The sequence below is a fragment of the Rhyacophila brunnea genome, unplaced genomic scaffold, assembly GCF_057557595.1.
Source record: "Rhyacophila brunnea isolate RB1 unplaced genomic scaffold, BYU_Rbru_1.0 scaffold_4, whole genome shotgun sequence".
NCBI classification, from domain to species: domain Eukaryota; kingdom Metazoa; phylum Arthropoda; class Insecta; order Trichoptera; family Rhyacophilidae; genus Rhyacophila; species Rhyacophila brunnea.
The window spans coordinates 28,245,118-28,264,370 of NW_028233068.1; the positions used below are offsets into that span (position 1 = coordinate 28,245,118).

General features: G+C 32.7%; 2 protein-coding genes across 3 annotated transcripts in view; one reads left to right on the top strand and one right to left on the bottom strand.

Moving 5' to 3' along the window:
• The window catches only part of LOC147067202 (1-phosphatidylinositol 4,5-bisphosphate phosphodiesterase epsilon-1-like), a 70,690-nt gene that overhangs the window by 43,488 nt on the left and 7,949 nt on the right, over nucleotides 1-19,253 (top strand). The window contains exons 7-21 of the mRNA XM_085954862.1: nucleotides 1,051-1,201; nucleotides 1,332-1,473; nucleotides 1,576-1,702; nucleotides 2,565-2,686; nucleotides 2,829-2,942; nucleotides 3,432-3,554; nucleotides 3,676-3,809; nucleotides 3,896-4,128; nucleotides 4,332-4,459; nucleotides 4,738-4,903; nucleotides 16,416-16,640; nucleotides 17,632-17,786; nucleotides 17,914-18,056; nucleotides 18,297-18,496; nucleotides 18,623-18,745. Of these exons, the coding sequence (XP_085810988.1) occupies nucleotides 1,051-1,201; nucleotides 1,332-1,473; nucleotides 1,576-1,702; nucleotides 2,565-2,686; nucleotides 2,829-2,942; nucleotides 3,432-3,554; nucleotides 3,676-3,809; nucleotides 3,896-4,128; nucleotides 4,332-4,459; nucleotides 4,738-4,903; nucleotides 16,416-16,640; nucleotides 17,632-17,786; nucleotides 17,914-18,056; nucleotides 18,297-18,496; nucleotides 18,623-18,745 (2,286 nt within the window). The remainder of the gene's footprint in view (nucleotides 1-1,050; nucleotides 1,202-1,331; nucleotides 1,474-1,575; nucleotides 1,703-2,564; nucleotides 2,687-2,828; nucleotides 2,943-3,431; nucleotides 3,555-3,675; nucleotides 3,810-3,895; nucleotides 4,129-4,331; nucleotides 4,460-4,737; nucleotides 4,904-16,415; nucleotides 16,641-17,631; nucleotides 17,787-17,913; nucleotides 18,057-18,296; nucleotides 18,497-18,622; nucleotides 18,746-19,253) is intronic.
• Nucleotides 5,206-18,686, bottom strand: CstF50 (cleavage stimulation factor subunit 1 Cst50). 2 transcript variants are annotated; one of them, XM_085954955.1, is made up of 11 exons: nucleotides 18,562-18,686; nucleotides 14,658-14,744; nucleotides 13,071-13,171; nucleotides 11,823-11,977; nucleotides 11,278-11,369; nucleotides 11,035-11,173; nucleotides 10,254-10,414; nucleotides 9,916-10,066; nucleotides 9,258-9,351; nucleotides 8,933-9,083; nucleotides 5,206-6,469 (listed from the first exon to the last, which is right to left on the bottom strand). In XM_085954955.1, the coding sequence occupies exons 3-11, from the start codon at nucleotides 13,156-13,158 to the stop codon at nucleotides 6,376-6,378; spliced, it is 1,125 nt and encodes a 374-aa protein (XP_085811081.1). In that variant the 5' UTR covers nucleotides 13,159-13,171; nucleotides 14,658-14,744; nucleotides 18,562-18,686; the 3' UTR covers nucleotides 5,206-6,375. The 2 variants fall into 2 exon arrangements, with proteins under 2 accessions (XP_085811081.1, XP_085811080.1); XM_085954954.1 differs by lacking the exon at nucleotides 18,562-18,686 and adding an exon at nucleotides 15,284-15,717.

Genomic DNA, 19,253 nt, shown 5'->3' on the forward strand with positions numbered 1-19,253 from the left:
ATAGTCAATTGCTGCAAAGTGGGCCACCGCAGACATGTCGACAAGTGGTAAGAGGTTTGTGTGGTTCTTTTTTTATTGTCCTCTTATGATTTCCATTTGTTTTCCGTTTCTCACTCACGATTTTATGTTGTGGTGGTATTCCTTCCTCAGTTTATTTACTCTAAGAAATTATTTTTACCTAAGTATGGTTTTCAGTTTCGAGTACCTATCCAGAACGAATAAAGCGTAAACAGAGAGTAGAATGTCCTTTAAGAATTTTAGAAGCTTTTATACTAACTTGTGGAATTTATCTAAGTAGGTAGGTACCCGTTTACACAAACTTCGGTGTATAACTCGAATTTAAAACAAGACAATATCAATACGGAATTCTTATATCAAAAAATTGTGGGTATATTCTTATTTTACAGTACATAGCATCATTCGATGGAGCTGAATCATCGGGTGCATGGCGTAGTGTCGGGCCTGAAGGAATGCTAAACTTGGAGAAGGTGTATAGGACACAAGCTGTCATGGACCACATAGCTTCATTTCATCAACATAGATTAGGACTTGCGAGGAAATGTGGAGGAGTGCCTTCTTTTGGAGATTATTTACGGTAAGAATTCAATATTAGCTCTTTCTAACCTAGGCGTTTCCTCTGATAGAGGTCTGATCATGAATGATCTTTTTTCCAGATCATCATTTTCAACAGTTTGTCGCGATCCAGTCTTTGATCTATCATCAGACAATCATCGCAGCACAACCTCAGACAGCAACAACTGTGGAGAAGACGAAGCCCTCTACGATGTAGAATCTAGAGTGCAATACTGTCCAGTGCAACCTTTACCGCATGATCATGGTGTTACGATGTTTCCCATTGATTCAGGAGACCATCATCTATTACAGGTAGATATTTATAACTTTATAATATTAATAAAAACAAATAAATCAAGATTACCAGAGAGTTAAAAGTTTATATCGTTACACAACTATATTTTGATAGCACGATGTTTTTATGAAATTATTCAGAATTTAAAGCAAAATGTGTTGACTATTTTTTTAATGTAAAAGGTCATGCATCATGGTTGCTGTTGCGTACTGTGGGAAACAGATGGAACCGGCACGAAGCGAGATGTCACAGCACATATACGACTTGAAAGAGCTGCAGCACTTATCACCTGGTGTAAAGCACCGTGGAGGCAACCTAGGTGCAATGATCAAGGTACATATTATTATCAAAAGTACCTAAATAATAATATTACTCATTGTATTAATTAATATCCATCACTACTCCATATATTAATGCAACGAATTGTATCATAAACATTGATGTGCGCGTTCTTTACCATCAGGTGATATCCAATCTGAGGCCACTTCTAATAGCATCGGATCATCAGATATATGTCTTTCATTTAACCCCGAAGAAGCTGTTCCTTTAAAATATGCTACAAACCTGGTGTATGAAGCTGATAGTGGGATTGTAGCAGAAGAAGGGTAAATATACTTTCTCCCAAAACTAATAAATTATCATTAATATAGGATCTTCCTTTCAAACGAATAAATAAAAGAAAAATAAATATTGCTTTGGTATTCCAGCTACCTTGACCTGCAGACTGTTAAAGACTTGGTGATCGGAGTGGGACGCTTGGATGCCAGGGAGGGAGTGGAGCTTCAATCGGCAGCGAAAAAACGAGGACTCGAAGATGTCAACGTCCTTGGGCTGGTTTATGGAAATAATCTCAGTGATAATAGGACAGTTTACTTTGCACTACCAACACAATCCTACAGGTCATTTTAATTGAATACTGTTGACTAATCTACTTATCAAAATAATATTTATGTGATAAAGTTAAGTTTAAAAAAATAAAGTAGGTAGGTACTTCTTCATTCAAAACTTTGTGAAAATGTTTGTAGAATAAACAAAAACTTTTTTCTAAACCATGACATTTTAACAGGTGCCTTATGTTTTATGGTTACATCAAAAATATAATTGTATTTTACTGGAGTTCCCATAAAAAAAATATTTGAGTTTTATACAAGTATTATTCCACAGAGTGTGGTGTGTTGGTCTTCGCTTGGTCATCAGAGGATTACTCCGTCAAACAAGACTGGTTGATGGCAGTTTGAATTGGTTGAGAACGACCTATACTAAACTTTACTATGAAGATGGATGCTGCTGTGAACCACTGGCATCTGACGCTATCAAGGTCAATCTATTTAACATTATAGGAATAATTATTACAATTTCAACTAAATTTAAATTTTCTCCATTACAAACTTTGTACTAATGAATTTAGTTATTTTATAGGCTTTTGGAGGACGAGACTGGACTTCAGCTGGTATTATTGGTTCAAATCTAGCAAGAACTTCTGTGGAAAATGAACCGTCTATGGCTACAACATTGAAAAATGCATCTTACATCAAATTTAAGGTATCTTCTGTATACTATACACTATTATAACAAACAATACATAAAATTACTGTTTTATTAAAAAAAATACACAATGCCTTTTGCCATAGACATGAAAGAGAATAAACATCTCAAACCATTTTTAAATTTCTTCGTGTGGAACTTTCATTTACAGAAAAACAAGTCAACTTCAGAATTAAAGCCGAACATCTCGAAGTCTGTTATTCCTCCTCCGACTCATTCCTCAGGAGCCAGAAGTGAAGACGAGTCTAACCATCCATCGCCAGCCAAAAACAGGTTACCAGAACAAATAAAATAATCAAATGTTCAAAAAATACAATATAATGAAATTGGTCCTTTACATTATTTAATTTTTTTAAATCATTTTAATATTCTATTTGTAGGTATTTGCCAATACTGATTATCACAATTATTTCAGAAGTTCTTCATCAGCAAGTGGAGTTTTAATGTACAGACGCCAGAACCGACACAGTTCCCTAACAACTCCCATAAGTTCGTCACCCTCTTCTAGAAGTAAATTTGAAGCAGGAAGGTGAGATGTCTCAATGATATAATATGTATGCAATTTTAAATAAAATCATTGGCGTATACACTGAATCAAATTAAAATTAATTTTAATAAAACACCTCAAATGTATACTTACTATAAAAAATGTTTGAAAAAAATATGACGCTGACCGGGACTCGGACCCGCATGTTCAATAAAGAATGTTACATTCTCAAGTGAATTATATATTGAATAAAAAAATAGTTTAGAAAATTATAATATTTATATGAAAAGGTTGGAGAAGTATATTGTGTTTTTTTTAGATAAGATGCTTTTTATGCTTTTTTTAGGCTTCAAATAAATTTCAAATGTGCCTACATATTTGAAAAAAAATGGTGAGATATGGGTTATCCCAAAAAAAACACTGCATATTATGTACCAAAAGTTTTTTCCTAATGAAACGGCTTATAACAACGTACTGGTGTAAAAATAACAAACCTACTAAATCAAATAATATTACTTTCATCTTTTGCAGCCTAAAACGACTAGAAACCACAGACCACTTTTGGCAGAGTATAAAAAAATTAAGATCTAATTCATTCGGATTCGACACCCAATTGGACTTCAAGGATTTTGTTGCACTTTTCAAATCATTTAGGTCAGTCAAATGTTCATATACATAGTGCATACTTCTTAAAAACTATTACAACACGAAATATCAATATGATGTAATGAAATTACATGTACTTATTTATATTGTCTTTAAATTTCTGGTACAGTCTTCACATGCGAAAAGATCTGCGGGATTTATTTGATCAGCTGGCAATGGCACGATATGGCCGAGCATCACTTTGTTCAGAGAAAAGTAGAAGCTCACCAGAATTATCAAGGGCCCGAGGTCTCATAAGAAGCGGTAGGTTACACATTGGGCAAAACCTCATCGACTCATATCAATATAATAATCAGCTTTGATTAAAATATTCATAAATGATTTTTTAGGTCTTTTGACAAGAAATGGATCTCTAGATATGGAACTAGCAGGCGACGCCCATGCACGAAGAAAAATCCTTGACAGCCTAGCGTCTGCCAGTATTTTTGAAAATGGCGCCGGAAACCCGTCAACGCTCTCGGCTTGCGGCGATAGAATTGTTACCATGGCAACACTCAGAAAGTTTTGTGAGACGAGGCAGATGGAGATTATGAGTGATGAAGAATTAAAGATCATTGTTCAGGTAGATAATGCAATTTAACTTATTGAAATAACCTAAGTTATTACCGCAACATATGGCATGATATTTATACAAAAATAGCTGCTCTACCAACTATGCCGATGCGATTGTTTTTCCTAAATAACTACTAATGAAATTTCAAATAGCTATCATTGATATCATCATCACATCATTATGTTGAATATGTATTAACTTTCTACCAACAGAGACATGAACCTGATGCGGCATTAAGGGCTGAGAATTGTTTATCCTTTGAAGGCTTCGCTCGATATTTAACTGATAAAGATAACTATGCTTTCGTTCCCGAAAGAACAAAGTTCAAGGAGAGCAAAAGGTGAGATGATTGGTTTATTAATAAATTGATTAAATATAGTATGTAATAGTCACAGCCAGTAATTAAAATTCAATTAATATGACATAACACTATATTCGGTCACCCCAACTTTCATTCATGATTAATAATAAACCTTATTACAATATTGTGCCTATAAAACAAGGTATGTAAATGATGTACCATTGTTTTATTAAATTTATTGAATTGAACTTGCCAGATTCATTGACTGACTACACATTAACTGGCCACTATAAATATCATAACCCTTTTTTTACCAGCTCAAAATCATCTCCGAGGAAGCCCATGCCTCTTCACCAAGCATCAACTGAAGGTATATCAAGTATGGACGGACCTCTCAGCCAGTACTACATAGCATCAAGTCACAATACCTACCTGACTGGGCATCAATTGAAAGGAGAATCATCAGTAGAACTCTACACACAGGTTAGTGGCAATATTAAAATTATTTTGGGTGCAAAATGAAAAGAGAAATAAGTCAAAAATTTAAAAATGAGTTGAATATGTAAAATTAATCAAATATACTAAAATCAGAAAAAAGACAAATTAAATTGGTAAAATTCACGCTAAAATATAGAAATTCACAAACAAAGTTATCCAAAACTCCATCTTCTTTCAGTTCTCCTGAAAAATAGTTGTTGGATTCATCTTCCTATTCTTTTCGCACACATATTATATTATATTACATAAACTGTTGTGGGATCTCATTAAAAACATTATATCAAAATTAAATGAACATTTATTGTAATACAGACATATCGCACATATTTAAATTTACACAGTGAATGACAGGGATGGCAAATAAGTGACACGCGAGAGATATTTTGACAGCACCCTAAAGAGTTCTATATATTTATAGCAAATATGTACACCGGAAAGAATAGGAGGTAGATACTGTTTGTAAAGTTGTTGTCAATAAATTAAAAAAACTTATTTGTGAAAAAATATTTGTGTTAATGGAACACTCAATATGACTGGACTGACAATAGATTTTGTTAATTTATTTCAAGTCCATGTTGGACATCCGATAGAAGGATTTCACTGTATTATCCATCAGCAAATGTTGTGTGCAAAACTCGGTATGTACTAGCAATTTAAAAGAATGTCCAAAAAAGTTAATAACAAGATTATAAATGTTATAGTTATACGCAATATGAAAAAAGACAATTTTCATTTCAAAGGAAATAAAAATTATTGTTAATTATTCGTATTTATTTGATATGCAAGATTTTGACAATGACATTGTATGTATTAAAAAAAATTTGAAATGTCGATTATCGATCTGCAATCTAATCCAATTTGTTAAGACAACTTTTGAATATGTAATAATGCAAAAGTGTATTGAAGAATTGAAATGTCTTCAATTGTCACAGAATAAAGAATAAGAATACCGCATGGAAAAAACAATACATATTAGAAGAATAGAATTATTATGCCAGATATCTATTTTTCTATCAAAAAATAAGCAATCTTGTTGATAACGATTTTCTCTTCTATTTACTCTTACTAACGTTTTTCTGTATTAAATGAAATACATTCAAAGACTAGAAACAGGTTAACAGAGGAAAATTTCAGCAGTATGAATTATTTTGCAATCAACATCAAACCGGGTCTGACACATAAAATTCTTGCAATTATTAATATGAAGCAAAAGGTTTCTAATATTTTTTTTTATTTTTTTTTTTTATTTTGTATCATCTCTTTGTATTAAATAATTAATATTACATTTTATTTTAGATATCATGCGGTTATTCTTCTATTATTAGTATAAAAATGTACTTATTTATTGTATACAGGGAAAAAATTGCATTAAATTTTATTATATTTTGTCACATTAATCAAATCCTATTTGCCATCCCTGATGTAGGCTATTATTGTAACACAATCATATTTCAATTCTAGTGGGTAGCACTTCTCTTGTACCAAAATCTCGCCCTGTAATCGTCACTGCATGTCAAAAACGCAGGAGCTGACGCAGAATGCACAATGTATCTAAAAAAAAAAGAAAAAAATCATATATTTTCTGATAATGAAATATTTATAGAAGTGTGGTTTTAAGTTTGCCGTTAAAACTTTGTGACTGCAGCGGGAGACAACAACAACATTACTGGTCCAAGAGAAGTTGTGTTATATGCCACACTGTGTTTTTTAGCAAAATTCAGAATCTTAAAAAGGTGAAATTTTCATTGTCTTCATCTATGATCATTTCTCTATAAATCAAACATTTTTTATATTTTTTTTATTTCATTATATATGTTTAAAAATCTGGTTTTAAAAAACGTCGACCTACTTACGTTTTCGTGTTACCAACAAATTTTTCAGTCTATCACTGGATAAACACTAAGGTTTCAAAAATGATAGTAATTATATATTTATCTTAAGTTTGTCTATTCTTAAACTATATAGATTGCAACGATTAGTATAGTTTTCTTGGAAATAAAGTTAAAAATAATAATATAAAACATTAATGGTAAAAATAAAGAAAATAATTACAAGATAAAAAGAACTTTTTATATACGTTTTTAAATTTTCTGTTGAATTATTACGCTCAATATGCTCAAATTTGTACTTGATATGAAGTAAATAAAAAACACATAAACAAACAAATATAGAATACTGAAATGTCATTTTGACATTACATTTTGATTTCCATAGTAACGCACATATCGTCGCTTAAGAAACAACACCGCGGAAGTCAATTGATTAAAATTTTCAGGGGAAACAAAAAACGTCTCAAAAAATTGAAAATTGATACCTTTTAACTTATTTTTTTTTTGTGTTTAGTTAAAAAAAAACATTTTTTTTTACTAAACACAAAAAAAAAAAGTTAAAAGGTATCAATTTTCAATTTTTTGAGACATTTTTTGTTTCCCCTGAAAATTTTAATGAATTGACTTCCGCGGGGTTGTTTCTGAAGCGACGATATATATTAATAATTTAGTTGCTAGGACCACCCCCTTACCAACCAATAATAGTCTTTTACTTTTTACGGATTTTTCTGAAATAACTTTCTATACAAAACAGAATTAACTGAAAATAAATTCAATTCTGCTTAAAGATGGCTAAAAGTATTAAAAGAATGCATTGACATCGTGTTCTCATATATTCTAAAAGTTTCAAATGTCTAGCTAGTCGGGAAGTTAGTTAAATATCGATTGCAAGATTTGTACTGGACAAACAACTACCAGACAAACAATAATACGAGCTAATAAAAACGTTGTAAAATAGACATGTTCGAAATAATTTTACTATGGAATTCTGGTTCATACAGATTAACGGAAATTTTATTTAGATGGAAAAACATTAATCTCAACATACAGAGAAACAAATTAATAAAATCACAATGTTATGTTAAGTTAAGTCCATATCAAATTCAGCAAAATTAATCTCTTGCAGTATAAGCTCGATCTTTAAATAGGTTTTTTAATTCTCGACCTTTCACTTTTCTGTCAATGTGTGCATTGTATTCTTCTAATAAAATTGCCTTTTTCTTTTCCGAATCAGAGGTTTTATCAAATTATAGCACAATTCGCAGATGTCTTTCTTTGGTTTGTGGAACGTTAGTTTAAATTTCTATTATAACATGGCTATAATAAGATAATTTTTCAGGCAATCCTTCTCTAGAAAATTCTCCTTATACAATTCAAACATTTTTTCCATTTTAAGAATTTATAATGAAGTAAAAGATATTATATAAGTGAAATATTATGTATTCAATAGTTTTTCACTTCTACTTTCAGAAAAACTTCTCAAAAACATTAAAAAAGTAAATCGAATTGTAAAAATCTTTTTGACTTCCACTGACTTACGTCTTGCCGCCTCGAATTATTACGAATCACACGTTGATTTGTTGGTAACACAAAAACGCTATGCTGTGTCTGTGTGTTAATAATAATTTAGGACGAATATATTATCACAAAAACATATAGAGCGATACGTTTTTGTGTTACTAATTAAAGTTACACTCACGGTGGCCGCGCGGCTTAAGTGTTGGACTATAACGCCGTGGGTCCCAGGTTCGAATCCTGGGTCTGACAAGTACACATATTGTTTTTCAATTTGTGTTTGTCAGTGCATGGACCTGATAGGTTGAGCAAGTGGCTGACATCCATTTCTCGTAAAAAACAAAATCTGTCAATACAAACCTCTACTCTGTGGAGGCCCATATGATCCTATTAGGATCGGACATGGTCGAAAGAAAAGGAATCAAAGTAACATATTATGAGATAGGTCTTAGGTTGTTTCGATCTGTGAAGATATCTTTTAATTTTTTATTTGTCCATTAGGTAGAAGCCGTTATTCTGAGTCATCCTCCATACTTAACTCAAAAACGCATTTTTTGTCAATATGTTTTTGTGTTAATTAGGGGACGACATGTCTGTTGCGTGATGGTCTTATGTTGTGGTTGCAAAGTTCTAACAGCTAGTTTTAATGGGAAAAGAATGCTGATCTTACCTGACAGGTCCATTGTGACCGAGGGACATAAGTTGTGCTCTCGAAGCGTTTCGCGAATTCCATGCACACAGTGAAGTGGTTACTTCATCGGGGAACAGGACAAAATCTTCGGTGTGGTTGAACACGGCCTGTGCTAAATGTTCTTGCTTGCCTGAAAAATTATAATTCAGATATTGCTATATAAAATGAAAAATATATACAGAAACATGATTAATAAACAAGATTATAATCATGATTAGCTTCATTGAAAATGAAAACAAACACAACCAATTGTGATTATTATGTTTTTGATTGTAACATAATACATTTATGTATATTTATTTACCTGTAGTACCAGCCCCAGTATATGCAATCAGGCATCTGCTTGTAGTTAGCTCCCAAAGTTTGATCATGGAATCCTTTCCTGATGATAACAGGTACTGAAATAAAAATATTTTGATAAAAATTACTCCTAAAATATATACGTAAATTATATTGTATTACCAACTGGACAATAAATGAAAAATATTTATTTAAATTTTATTTGTGTTGAGTATACACAGAGCTTGTGATTTCTTGGCTTTTTACTCGAGAATTTGAGATTGGTTTATTGATTTTTCGAGAATTCCTGAGAAATATCTCTATTTCTTTTTTTAACTTGTTCGGTCCAAATTCTTTGCTGGTTGGTTTATGTTAATTTTTAAACACTTTATCTTTCCCTATGGTGGATTAGTGCTGGAATGCCTGCCTCTACTGAAACCGTGGGTGCAGGCAGGTTCCATCCCCGCGTCTGGCAAAAATCATGTTGTTTTTTCACTGTGTTTGATGCAGAACAAATGGATAATAACCACTTGCCATAAAAAAAGGCTGTAAATAAAACCTTTACTCCGCTTAGGCATGAAAATTGTAATAATAATATCGTTAACCTGTACTTTTTAAGACTCGATAATGATTCAACAGCACATAGTAAAACATAAGCCAAAAATGGATGATTTAGTACATACCTTGTTGTTTCTTGTAAATCCAACCGAGGATATTTCAGCACCGTCATGTGCAGCGGTTAAAGTATTAATGCATCTATTGGAAACGCCATCCCAAAGCTTGATAGCCCCATCTGATCCAGCACTTGCAAAAAGTTTTCCATTTGAGGAGAATCTGTTGAAATGTCAGTAGAAATTTTTATTGCTGCGATACGTATGTTATGTATATTAAATGGCTGCACATATTAAGATGATAAATTAACTCATATATCTGGTATTCAACCTCTGAAAAAATGATGTATTATATTGTATAGATATGTATAATATAAAGGTATAGAAAAAAAATCAACAAATCACTTTACCTTAAACAATTAACAGACTTGGTATGCTGATGATTGGGAATCGGACAAACAAAACATTGACCTGTTGTTACATCGTAAAGCCGTATCACAGGATGCGTTGTCGACGCTATTATGTAATTACCCAGGGGATGGAAAGCAACACATTTTACAGGTTCGGAATCCTAAAATGATGGAATTATATAATTTTAATAAATTAAAAGTTCATACATTTAGGCCATTCACAATAAATAAATATGTACATGCATACGGTGGATTACAATGGAAAAGCATTTACGGAATTTTAGTATCAAGCAATCATAAAAAATCACAGCACTTTGGGCCCATATCCTGTAGAATTATTTTGTTTAACCTTGTCCGATCCTAAAAGGATCATATGGGCCTCCACATTGTGGAAGTGTATAAAGAGATTTTTGTTTTTTACAAGAAATGAATGTTAGCCACTCAATCAACTTAGTAGGTCCATACTCATGTAACCGCTCGGAAATTGTGGGCGTAGAATACAAATATTTTAATAGGTGTTAAAATATTGACCCATTATCATTATAAAGAACTAAGTATTTTTCGTTAAATTATTGAAGTTTTACAACAAGGTCTATCAAATGAAATAACAATAAAATATATAGGTTTTGAGGCTCTATTACTGTGAAATGAAAGCAGCAGCCTTATATAGTTTTACTTATACGATACCAGTATTATTGTAAAATATACTTTATTTATATGCAATATATGGATACCAAGGATATGCTTTGCTTAAGATGTTAAATTTAGGCACTGTACTTACTGTTATGGTGCGGTAGGCTTTCTTGACAGATGCTTTGGTAATATCAAACAATTTGATAGTGTTGTCCTTCGATCCGCTCACCAAAATTTGTTCACGTGGATGAAAATCTAAACAGGTCACTTCATCGGTATGGTCATAACTGAAATAAAATTTTGAAGATATAAATATTAATATTACCTAAATAAAATTGTTTATGTTAACCAGTTTAGGTTAAATGAACAGAGGTAAAAAATTTAAACTTACAGTGTCCTTATGACAGGATGACCTTGTGTTTCTCTTCCAGGATCCATTTCATCCGGTGCCGATTTTGCCAGCATTCTTTCAACATCCAAGATCTAAAAGAAAACATTTTTAAATTTACTTAAAATTTTATTGAAAAAAGAAAGATAAACCAAACCATATCATCATACATACAATAAATTAATATTAACCAACTAGGACTCAATCTTCCATTTGTAAATTTGGTCATTAACATTACAACATGTCATGAGACCCAATGACAGTAGTGTAGTTACTAATAGAGGTGAAACAATCACAAACACCCAGGCTTTAAGAAAATCACATAAATATATTATGTCCTCACCGGTAATCGAACCCGGAGCCCCCAGACGAAAGGCCAGTGCCTTAAACATTGAAGAATGAGGGCATAATTGTGCATACTTCATCAACGTTGTTTAACTACGCAACCCATAACTTACTTATTATATACTTGCGTAAATTAATTAACGCAATAGTTCTTGAGTCTCGATATTAGAAGTAGTTGACAGTTGTTTTTTTATAAATCTCACCTTAATACTGGCATCGACACTTCCGGTGGCCACCAACTGACCGTCGCTGCTAAAAGCTCCAGCTCGACAAGCTTGCTTGTGCGATGTCACATATGCAGTCTCGTACAGCGCTGGTTCGGGGGCTAGAGTCGATGCATCCGACTCAAATTCTAGATCTGTGAAAAAAAGTAATAACCAAAATAAAGGGAAATTTATAACTGTATTTCTTGTAAAGTCATCCCTTGTTAAGCCCTTGCTGTGCAGTGCATAAGGCGCTAGCCTTTCATCTAGGGGCTCTGGGTTCAATCTCGGTGAGGTCACAATATATTTAAGTATGTGGTTTTCTCAAAGCCTGGGTGCAAGGCCTGAACAAAAATGAACCATAGGTGCGAGTGAGAAAGTATTTGGCACCCTTATAATCTCCACGACGTGCGCTAGAGTAAGATAAAAGGTTAACAGATGTGCAGAAGATTTTGTTGTCGGCATAGCCGCAAAATCTTAGTTTGTTTGATAGCTTGTGTCGATAAACGGCGAACGCGTATTGTTAAAATTGCTATTTTTGTATTAAATATAAAGTTAGTGGTAAATATTTTTAGTTAATTCAGTGGTAAAGATGGTGGTGTGTGTTGTATTAAAAAATGGTAGCCATACTGACAAGCAAGACGATGGTATTACGTTTCATAGGTAAGTTGATACATGTTCGTGATAATTTATTTGTATATTATTATATATTTTAATAGCAAGTGAGTGTTTTTTTTAAATAACTTAAATTATGGATATCTTTACCTAATAGTTGCATTTTGACCGCTTTAACGTAAAAAAAATAGAAAATTATATTTTAATTCTGAGCGTCTAGTGCAAGCACTTCGGGCGAGCACTAGCGATATGGTCTATGGTCTCAAACATTTGTATACGAATATGTTCGCTCGCCCACAAACCAAATGCACGGCACGCAACTTCATTTAGCAATGCAATGGGTGGCGTCTAGATGTATCTATAGTCTAAGCCTGGGTGTTTGTGATCGTTTCTCTTATATTATACTACTATTTCACTACACCACTGCCATTAGGCCTCATGGACTGTTGTAGTGTTAAAAATAATATATAAATAGATATAGAGTTGGTCCCGTATGAAAACTATTAGTTTTTCAGGTGCAAATGTTCCATTTAATGCTCATTTTTAATTTATGCACTAAAGTACAAAAACAGTTGATTGTTTTTCTTACGAATAATTATTTCAATTAATACATAATAATAAAATATAATATACCCAATCCAGTGGTTCCCATTAAATGTTCTCCAGCCCCGATGTTTTGTTTTTCTCTGGAATCGGGCTCATTCTGAAGACCCACCAGCATCAAGTTCAATAATCTGTTAACAACATGCCATGTACATTACATGCCATTACAAATCAGTGTTATGTGCAGTGTTTAAAAATGTAATATTATGTTTTACAGAATATGCTATGTTGAATCTGATACAACAATCATTTCAATAACCAATATTGGGTATCCAACATATACCGCATGAGTACAGTGGCATTTCAAGGTACCAGTGAACTAAATTTCACAAATTAATGTATCATGTAGCTGGTATTTATGCCTAGTCATATAAAATTGGCAGCGTAGAATTATTACTACAAAGAAATTGGATTAAAATAACAAAAAATACAGTGAAAAATTTAAACTCTCTTTTCATTCCTAAAGAAATAAATATAGGCAAATGACTAACTGATTTAATCATAGAAAAGTGTTTTATTATCTCTTTATAATTTCTCTTTCATATTGAATTCTTTATTAAACGTACGAGTAGTAGAAAACTCCATTGTAATAGTTTAGAGACAAAGTTTTTGTTAATTCCACAATTTTATCATATTATTATATTTCATTCATGTTGAGAGCTGTTTCGGGCTATAATAATATTATATACCCATCCTCAGAACGATCCAACTATAAATCTAACCTAAGTTGTAAATTCCAAAACCACTGTCAACGTCAATACCTCAAAAATTTTGTAGAATTAACAAAATTGTTTCCATACCATTCAACCATAAAGGGTCCCATGATGGCCGAATGGTAATGTGTCGGCTTATAATATTGTGGGTACCAGGTTCGAATCCCGGGTCTGGCAAAAATCCACATGATGTTTTTCAATGTGTGTTTGGACCCAGAATACGCTGAAAAAGTGGCTAACATCCATTTCATGTAAAAACAAAAATCTGTTAATACACTCTGGAGGACCGTATGATCCTCTTAGGATAAAACATGGTGGTGTATGTAATGTTAATTAAGGGGACCTATTTAATATGGGCCCTTACATCCAGATTTCATTTATTTAATAAAAATTCGAAATCATTATTTATCAACTATTTAAGAATTTATAAAAGTCAGCTATAAAGGTAGGTACAGGTAACTCTCATTTATCGCTACCCCGGTGAGTGCAAATTCGTTATGTCGCAATCGATTTTCAATAATACTTATTTCTTGTCCGCCATGTGCCAGGAATTATCATAATGACTGGAATCATGCACATACAATCTATTTTTTAATTATCGACAAACTTTACATAATAAGTGCAGACAGACGAAGTCGGCTAAGCTAGCTGAACAAAATGAATGTTATTTTTTCAGATTATTACAAAGGTATGATACCTACTTTATTTTTATGTATGTTTATTTTGTTTAATTTATTGATAAAGTGTTCTCATATTACATTAAATTTGTTGTTTTTCAAATCCCTTGTTGATCGCGAAATTTCGCTTATCGCGCATGTGTTCAACATAGGTATATACTCCTTGATCAACGAGTAACCTGTATGTAAAACTAAGTTGTTATTATTCGCAAAGTCCAATCAGTTACCTATCACTCGGTGGGCATGCGGGATCAGCATGAACGGCTGTTGACAATCCACTGGCAATCGTTTGGTGGCCATCGTAGAACAGTTGGCTGGAACAAATGCAAATGAAATCAACTATAAATAATAATGCCCAGTAATTTATCACTTAACTTTACCGATCACTTTCATAATTATGTCGAGTTTTTTAGGGGAGACATCTAAATACCGCATTTTTAATTACGGTTACAAATAATATGTTTATGATTAATTAATATAACAAGCTTAAGATATGTTAAATAGACATTATAATTGGTACAACAATCCGATGTGGCCTTTGCCACCTCCAATCCCTTCTGTCTCCGAGATTCCTCCACTAGCGTATCCTTAAGCAAGCTGTTTTTTACCACAATTCAACCACTCCAATTTTGGTTGATAGATAATACATAACCACTAAATGAGTGATGAACCAGAAGGAACCTCACTTATACACAAGTATGTATCTTCACTTGATTGGCTCGAAGACTCATTTCCTTGGCCGAAACTTACAAGGGTCCGTTCCGTTCTTGCTACTATAAATCATCGGCATATTCGACGAATTGCACGGCTTAATTTTGTATTATTTTGGATCCCTGAAATCTAAATTAATTACCTTATAATAAGCCTATAAAGCATTTCACGGTTCTTGACGACATTTTTCATGTCAACTTCAGTACTGTCCTTCATAGTTAATTCGTGTAAATGGTATTGATAGTTGATTTAAAATATTATTTTGAAAATAATCACTAGCATTGACGGCATTTGTTTGACGTTTGAGTTTTCGGCTTTTTTGAAGTTACGTTTATTATAACTACAATACAAATTTAGAATTGCTCTCACGTTTTTTTCATCTAAACTGAAAATGACAAATATCTACATAATAATATTATTAGGTACGCATTCATAATAATAAAAATAATTTTATTTTGGCATTATGTGTAAATACACTTTTCTTTGTATAAATAATGGTGAAATGTGTAAACGACTAAATTATTTACATCTTGTAACAGCGAGAGTTCTCTATTAAAATCGTATTGTTGTGATTATAGTTACCTGCCAGTTTCGCCAACAGCAAAACAAAAATCAATGATGAGCTAATACGTGTAATATTATGCGGTTGCGCAATCTTAAATATTTTCTTTTAATTTTAAATAATCACTATTAATTTTATTAGCATATAAATACTACAAATAATTGTATTTATAAATTATGTATAAATTTTAGAGCTTTTTTTCCTAAAAATCAACAAAAAATAGATAAAATAGTTGGTAAGTATCTAGCTAGGATATTTATTTGTTGTACATACAACAAAAATGCAGCAAAATTAGATCTTTAATAAAAACCGTGGCATAGCAGCAATGTCTCGATTGTACGTTTTCACAATATATTCATATCATGAAATGTACAATTTGGATCTAGCGCCGTTCCGCTTGGTAAATGCCCAAAATTATCGTTCCGTCTCGTGGACATATTAATTTGATCGTCTGAGCTAGATCTTCCACATAATGACTACCTACATAATATATGAAAAAATAATTTGTCTTACCATTACAATATTATTATGATTGCTACTGACATCTTAGCAGTTGTCTGCAAAAATATAAATACCCGCACTTTCACATAAATATTTATGGCCCCGACCCCCAATTCTGTATTTTATACCACATACGTGAAATTGCAGCCATGACAATAATGTTGATTGTAGAATAAAATTATTAGTTTAAACAAATTTGTTTTTATTTCAGGTTCTATTAACTGGCTGTCGGTGTGTAGAACTGGACTGTTGGGATGGAGAAGATGGCAGCCCAGTAATTTACCATGGACATACATTTACCACAAAAATACCATTTCGGAGGGTTGCCGAAGCTATTGCTAGATCAGCTTTTGTGGCGTCACCACTTCCATTGGTTTTGAGTGTTGAAAACCATTGTAGTCCTCCACAGCAAATTGTAATGGCCGAAACATTTAAGGTGACAACAGTGATACATTGCTACAAATTGCCTTCGTTTATAATTAAGATTCTAACAATTAAAACAACAAAAACTGTTAATTTGTAAATAAGTATATAACTAGGTCATGGCCCCCACATCCTAAAGCGGGCCCCCAGGCTAGGATGTTTGGCGGGCCCCCCTATCTATCACTAAGGGTAAAGGCAGTGTGACGCGCTACATTAGCGTTTTCCATGGTGTACGCGGTAAAATTAAAGTGTATTTTTAGCGTTTTTTTTGTATCTTTCCCATCTTTCCTGACTCTTTTTACTATTAGAGCAAATTTGTGGTCTGTGTTTATCACACTCATCTGGTCGACTCGTCACGCCGGGACCTTCCTGAGCCCGGGCTCCTAGGCTAGAGCCCTGTCAGCCCCCCCCCCCCCCCTTATGGGGGCCATGAACTAGGTACACACAATATATCAACTTAAGTAGCTTAAAATACATTATAAATAAATAATGGTGTTGGAACATCCTAAGATTGGAAAAAAGTATATACCAAATTTAATGAGAGTGGAGTCCACATCCATTACATTCCTGGCATTGAGCTTTACCGATTAATCTACCACAAATCACATAGAAAATTCCTAACTACGCATTTTAGTATTCTTTCAAATTCCATTAATATTATCGATGACCTTTTATTTTAAATTAAAATTTTAACACATCATACATACTAACTTTAATTCCTGGACGGTGTCCGGATCTCCACAAATTTTACTAGAAAGAAATGGAGCATTTATAGCCATCACCCTAATTGCTACTACATTATACCTACTCTAATGATTGTTTTTACAATAATTGTAAAAGACAAGAACTTCAATACAATTATAATTATTATAATGAAATTTTCCTTAGTACATATTTATATTTTGTAAAATTAACTAAATAATAGCGATGTTAAGATTATATGTTATAGGTATATGGTCATAATTTTAAAGTTAATATTCCATATCTGTTTTACGCTTTTACAGTCAGTATTCGGTGACAAGTTGGTGACATCATTTGCGTTTGACGTCGATGCACCAGATGGACCGAGATTACCAGCACCGGATCAATTAAAAAAAAGAGTTTTGATAAAAAATAAGAAACTCCCTCCAATACACATGCCAGTGCCACAACCATCTAAGTATATATCACTTTCACAATGATTATTACTATAAGAATTGAATACAGAATAAAATAATTTATTATTTTGTAATGAAATGACTATTCCTATCTTATAAATATTAATATTTCCGGTCAACTCATTTCAGAAACCAGAATAATGGTATTCGAAGTATTCCAGAGCAGCCCAGAACCAGTTCGATTATTTCTGCTCAGAGTGCTTGTTCGTCATCATCAGTATCTGAATACTTTTCTGATGAAGATTATGATGACGATGATGAAGAATTAGATGGTAACTCCCATTCAATGTTTCATGAAATATAACTTTATCAGTATACATTATAATTTTAAGATTACAAAACATCGATCCCAATAAAGGCTTGTGAATAATTTTAATATCGATCTAATTTGAAAATATTATTTCAAATTTAGAAATTTTGTGTAGATAATTGAAATGTAATTGAAAAATATAACATAATTTTTTTAAGAAATAGTTGTAGTTGGGTATAACTTTGTGATTATGTATTTTCAGAAAAAGAGCTTCATAACATATTGAGTTCATTGGACGCCAAAGCGGGTAGTAGACCGTCCCTCTCACTTTATGCAGGCTTCCGAAAGAGTGAAGGAGACGGAGATGCAACAAACGCTAAGAAGACTGTTGCTCCGGCAGTGCCAAGAAAAAGAAACAATCAAATTGCAAAGGAGTTGAGTGATATGGTCACATATGTACAGGTAAATAGAACAAAATTCAATTGTAGCTTATACCTAAATAGCATAATAGACATACGAGTACCAACCTCAAAAATTCAGTTCATTATTTATAACATAATGTGGATGACGTCTATGACATTTTTCTAGGCAATCAAGTTTCGTGGTTTGAATCCTGGACTTGCTGCACCCCCCGGTAGCAGAGCTATCTCTGGAGGCGCAACTCACAGCTTCGATTCATCTGAAAGCGGTGATAGTGGAAACAATACTCTGGTAAATACCTAACTACTTAATATTTAAAATATGGTAAAGGCAATATATGTATATAAAATATCTAGTCAGTGCCTTTAGATACATACGCTACTAACACACTCGAGTAAACCCACGCTATCGACAGTTTGATGTAGGCATGCCTCTCTATATGCACCTCACCTTACCACTATTTATACCGCTGCTGTTTGACCGCTTTACCTACTTGCTATGAATTGTTGTACGTGCACTGCTTTTGAAAAGTTTTATTTTCTAATTTGGAACCTTTTGAGATGTGGAGATGAAATAATTGTACTAAATTAATGTCAATAATGCAGCTGTATTTAATCAATATGTATTGGTTTAGTAGTTTGTTTTTAAATTATAACGGAACAGACTGATAGATATTTAAAAAAAAAAACCATGTTTTGTGCTTATGTATCATGGAAATAGAAATCACAAGCAAACACTTCAATTCTGTTATTTCGCGAGCCTAATACTACAAGGTTCTAAGTATTCGTCCTTCAGAAAA